We start from the raw sequence: 4,043 nt of genomic DNA, 5'->3' as shown, positions 1-4,043 counted from the left end.
GGGAGGCAGTGTGATTGAACAATTGAAGCTTACGATCGAATAATTAGAGGAGGGCCCATCAAAGAAGGTGGCAATTAGTGATTATTGAAGATAACGATTGGACAATCAAGGTGGCTATTGGAGAATTGTAGAGCAATTGGAGGCCAAATTTCAGCAAAGAAAAGTGAAGATTTGATGAAACTGGCTATTTTACTTGATAAAATGCTCTCAGATTTAAACCACATCAAGATTAAAGCATCAATTAAAGCTTTTAGCATGAATTTTACCAATACCTTCCAGCATCAGGCCAAGCTCGTATCTGCCCCTTCATAAATCACACAGCACAATTCAATCATCCACAATCAGTTGTACTCCAACCAGACCATCTCTAGGTACATCACCCAAAACAACCACATGAACAAACTATTATCTCCCAGCATGGTGTCATAAGCCTTACAGCACTCTTTTCCCTGTAAACCAGTAGCTGCTGCAGAAACAAAAACATTCTGCTCGTTCTGTATAGCATCCACACCTCGAGTCCGCTTTTCCAACACTCTGCATCATGCAGGTCACGACCTTCTTCAATCATTTCTGCGCAGCCATCTGACTGAATCTCCACATAAGCCATCTCCAAGGGCTCATCATAAACAGCAGCAGCATCCCTATCATCATCAGAGATTTGTCCATCAAGACCATCTTCAAAATCCTTGTGCACAGGCATCCCATCAAAAACATCTTCATAAACAAGATGATTATCTCCCAGTATAGGTTTTTTTTATAGCATTCCTTTCCCTATAAAATAGCGTCAGCATGGATACCACCATCATGACCACTCGTCACATCATCCAGATTCTAAATGCTCTTCAAACAGTTTGCATCTTATAAGCAACAACCCTCCTTATCTAGCTTAGCATAATAGCCATCTGGCTGGATGTCCACACCACTTACATCCAATGATTCAACATCACTTGTAGCACCATACTCATCAACCACATCAAAACACGTAGCATCAATATAATCAAGAAAGAGATCAACAAACAATGGAAGAGCATCACTCAGCTCATCTTGACTCACTGAATTCCCCATCTCCTCTTGTACACATCTAAGATTCTGTTTCACAATACTATCATCCTCCAGGTCTGTATCATCTTTCTTAGAAGGCATCTCAGCATTCAGCCCTACAGCTTCATGAATATTATGGCATGGGTCTTTCACCTTTGCTTCCAACAAACTTTGATTCAAATCTATTTCATCATCTAATCCACTTGAAGACCCTATCACACAAGCATCAAGGATTTATCTTGGTCAAATCAGTAGCCCCATTTGAAGATCTAGGAAGGATCCTAGAACCCCACCACCTCATAGACAACATACTCACGCCCAAATAAAGCATCACATCATAAAACTTCATCACACCATATACAATGTATTCAAGCCCACCAACTCTCTGTGAACTCCAAACTTGCCAAAACACACAGATCTCGACACCCATGAGACATGGAGCATAAAAACATAAGAAAAGAAAACAATAACATAGATAAAAGAACCTTCTCTAGTGAGTGCCATCAGCAAGTCTTGACATCATCTTCTTCTTCATGTGCATAGCCTCCAATTTCAAAGGTGAAATCTTCTTCTTCATGTGCATCAGCAGGTCTTCACATTATCTTTTTCTTCAAGTGCATAGCCTCCAATTTCAAAGGTGTAATATGTAGCCACTCTGTAGGTCCTCTTCTTTAATATCACAACAACAATTGAGGGAAGATTTGAGTGCATCCAAGTATCTAATAGTGAGTCTCTACAGAGATAGAGGAAACCCTCTCTAGTGAGTCCCATTAGCAGCAGGTCTTCACAATAACATAGATAGAGGGAACCTTCTCTACTAAGTCCCATCAGTAGGTCTTCACATCATCTTCTTCTTCATGTGCATAGCCTCCAATTTTAAAGGTGTAATCTGCAGCCACTCTGCAGGTCCTCTTCTTCAATCTCACAACAACAATTGAGGGAAGATTTGAGTGCATCCAAGTATCTAATACTGAGTCTCTACAGAGATCCTAGGGCAACTCTCATCCTAAAGGATCCTCTGCCTTCCTAGCACTCTCTCTGCTCTGGATTGGCCCAAACCTCTTCAACTCAAACTATTGTTTTTACTTCTCTGCAACCTTCAAACTCTGCAGAACCTTTAGTGTGCCAATGCTTCAAACTCTAGCCAAAGCTCTCACGATTTCAAAAGCTAAACCAAATTGTCAAAAACACAAGACAAACCTGCAAGATATCTACAGACCCAACTTCAAACTTGCAAACCTTAAAATTGTGGCTCTGCCAAACCTGCAGACACCTTCTCTGCAATCTACACTCATGCATATCCCAGAGGGGTTCTCTCCATCGCTTCTACAACCTGCTGTAGGCACACCCTTGTTCATTCAATTCCCCTATTCCAAGTTCCCAATTGATGATGATTGCCCCAATCTCCATTCTAGCTCCTGCTCGTCGTTTCTTTCCCTTCTCTGTTTCCTACAGGGATGCATGGCCACACCCTTATCGCCACGTGCCTCCACTGTATGGATTACTATCGGTGCTGTAAGTAACATAGTTACTTTGAGCTTATCTATTATATGCCAATAAGTTGGTATCTTTCCCTTCATAAATCACACAAGTTGCATAACTCAATAACGCTCCATACGTCACATACGTGTGACCCGTAATCCATCCTCAGGTCAGATGTACACCAGAATATATCGCCCGGTTTGAAATCAGAAACATATTTGTAAGTAACAGAATATATCGCCCGGTTTGAAATCAGAAACATATTTGTAAGTAACAGGAAGCAAACAACATTGTTTTCTCACTGATTTCCCTCTCAACGGAATGGCAAGACAAAAGTTTGGTGTGATAGACCAGTTAGGCAGTGCCGTGGGAGACGTATATTCACTCGCCAGAGTTTCTGGATACGAACACCAACTCTTAAGTGGTCATGGGGACACACAGAACACTACTCTACTTTGCAAATCTTCACTCACACTCTCTCCGTTCTCACTCCGCAACCCTCCACTGCATATCTCACTCACTCTCTCATTCATACGCAACATCCTTATTAAAATAGAAACACAGCATACTGAGTCCACACAATGCAGAAAGTAACACAGAAATATGATGGAATGGCAACATTACTCTTGATTACTTTCCAGAAGTATTACAGACTATTATAGAGCAATTACCCGACATAAGCTATCACTTCCTGAGTAATATCTCTATAACAAGCTTCATAACATAGACTATCAACTACCAATTGAGAGCATACAATAACTACACCCTTCATACATTCCTTCTCTCTGAGTGTATGTCTCTCTCTATCTAGTGATCAGTCGCCCTGTTAAGACTTCTTATTCTTGGCAATGGCTCTTTGGTGGTTACAGTTCACCACCTTCACACGTGCGATATCAAGGTGGTGCTCATGACATGTGGAGTGGGTTGACTGCGCCTTTTGCCACCACCACTGAGCTACTGGGCGCAACACACCTGGCACACCCAGTGCTTGAGTTTTTACTCCCGAAACCAGTTCCCCTAACAAATGTTTCTTTGAATTTTATGAACATTTTTGGGGGAGTGTGGTCCGGGATTTATACACCATCGGAGTAGGTGGCGTACACTTGAAACTAGGGTTTGGGCATGGAAAGAAGAGCTATGGTGGGTGAAATGTGAAGAAAGCCATAGATTAGAGTGTGGAAATGCTGCTAATGACAAGGATGATGGATGATTAGTGTGACGCAAGATGATCACGACTGGATAGGGTAGAATGCACACTCTTCTCATTACTTGAGGCTCTTAATATATCCAAATGGTTACATATCATGTGGACTCCATTGATGCCACCTCATCCAAGCAAGGACAGCACAACGGCATTGGCGGTCGCCCAGATGGAAGCCCAAGCCTTGAAGAACTAGGAAGAAGAAGAGGTTATGTATCTTCTGCTAGATGCCAAAGTAGCAGTACTAAAAAAAGCAAGAAGGCCAGACTTAGCAAGGTCTTGGATCAGGCGCTACAAGACCTGATAGAAATTTAAGAGC

The 4,043-nt window shown here is 41.9% G+C and overlaps 1 protein-coding gene across 3 annotated transcripts; it reads right to left on the bottom strand.

The window, feature by feature from the left end:
- Positions 1 to 229: 229 nt before the first annotated feature.
- On the bottom strand, positions 230 to 2,618 carry LOC147610723 (uncharacterized). 3 transcript variants are annotated; one of them, XR_015263899.1, is made up of 2 exons: positions 1,527 to 2,618; positions 230 to 641 (listed from the first exon to the last, which is right to left on the bottom strand). XR_015263899.1 is itself a non-coding variant. In XM_086785362.1 (2 exons), exons 1-2 carry the CDS (start codon positions 2,397 to 2,399, stop codon positions 377 to 379), a joined length of 360 nt encoding a protein of 119 aa, XP_086641488.1. In that variant the 5' UTR covers positions 2,400 to 2,564; the 3' UTR covers positions 230 to 376. The 3 variants fall into 3 exon arrangements, 2 of the variants coding, with proteins under 2 accessions (XP_086641488.1, XP_086641487.1); XM_086785362.1 differs by having other exon boundaries at positions 2,305 to 2,564; XM_086785361.1 differs by having other exon boundaries at positions 2,281 to 2,558.
- Between the last annotated feature and the right edge of the window lie 1,425 nt (positions 2,619 to 4,043).

This window comes from Cibotium barometz, chromosome 48 (genome assembly GCF_041138505.1).
Source record: "Cibotium barometz isolate CiBa-2024 chromosome 48, ASM4113850v1, whole genome shotgun sequence".
Lineage (NCBI taxonomy): Eukaryota > Viridiplantae > Streptophyta > Polypodiopsida > Cyatheales > Cibotiaceae > Cibotium > Cibotium barometz.
Note: the sequence above shows the minus strand (reverse complement) of the source record. Positions and strands in the feature narration are given on the sequence as shown.

What these genes read in the sequence shown, in the direction of transcription:
- LOC147610723 (XM_086785361.1), bottom strand. Translation starts at nt 2,399, where the DNA reads ATGAACAAGGGTGTGCCTACAGCAGGTTGTAGAAGCGATGGAGAGAAC. An exon ending in GGCAGAGCCACAATTTTAAG is followed by an intron (nt 642 to 2,280) that starts GTTTGCAAGTTT and finishes TGATGATGATAG; the next exon opens with GGATGCTGCTGCTGTTTATG.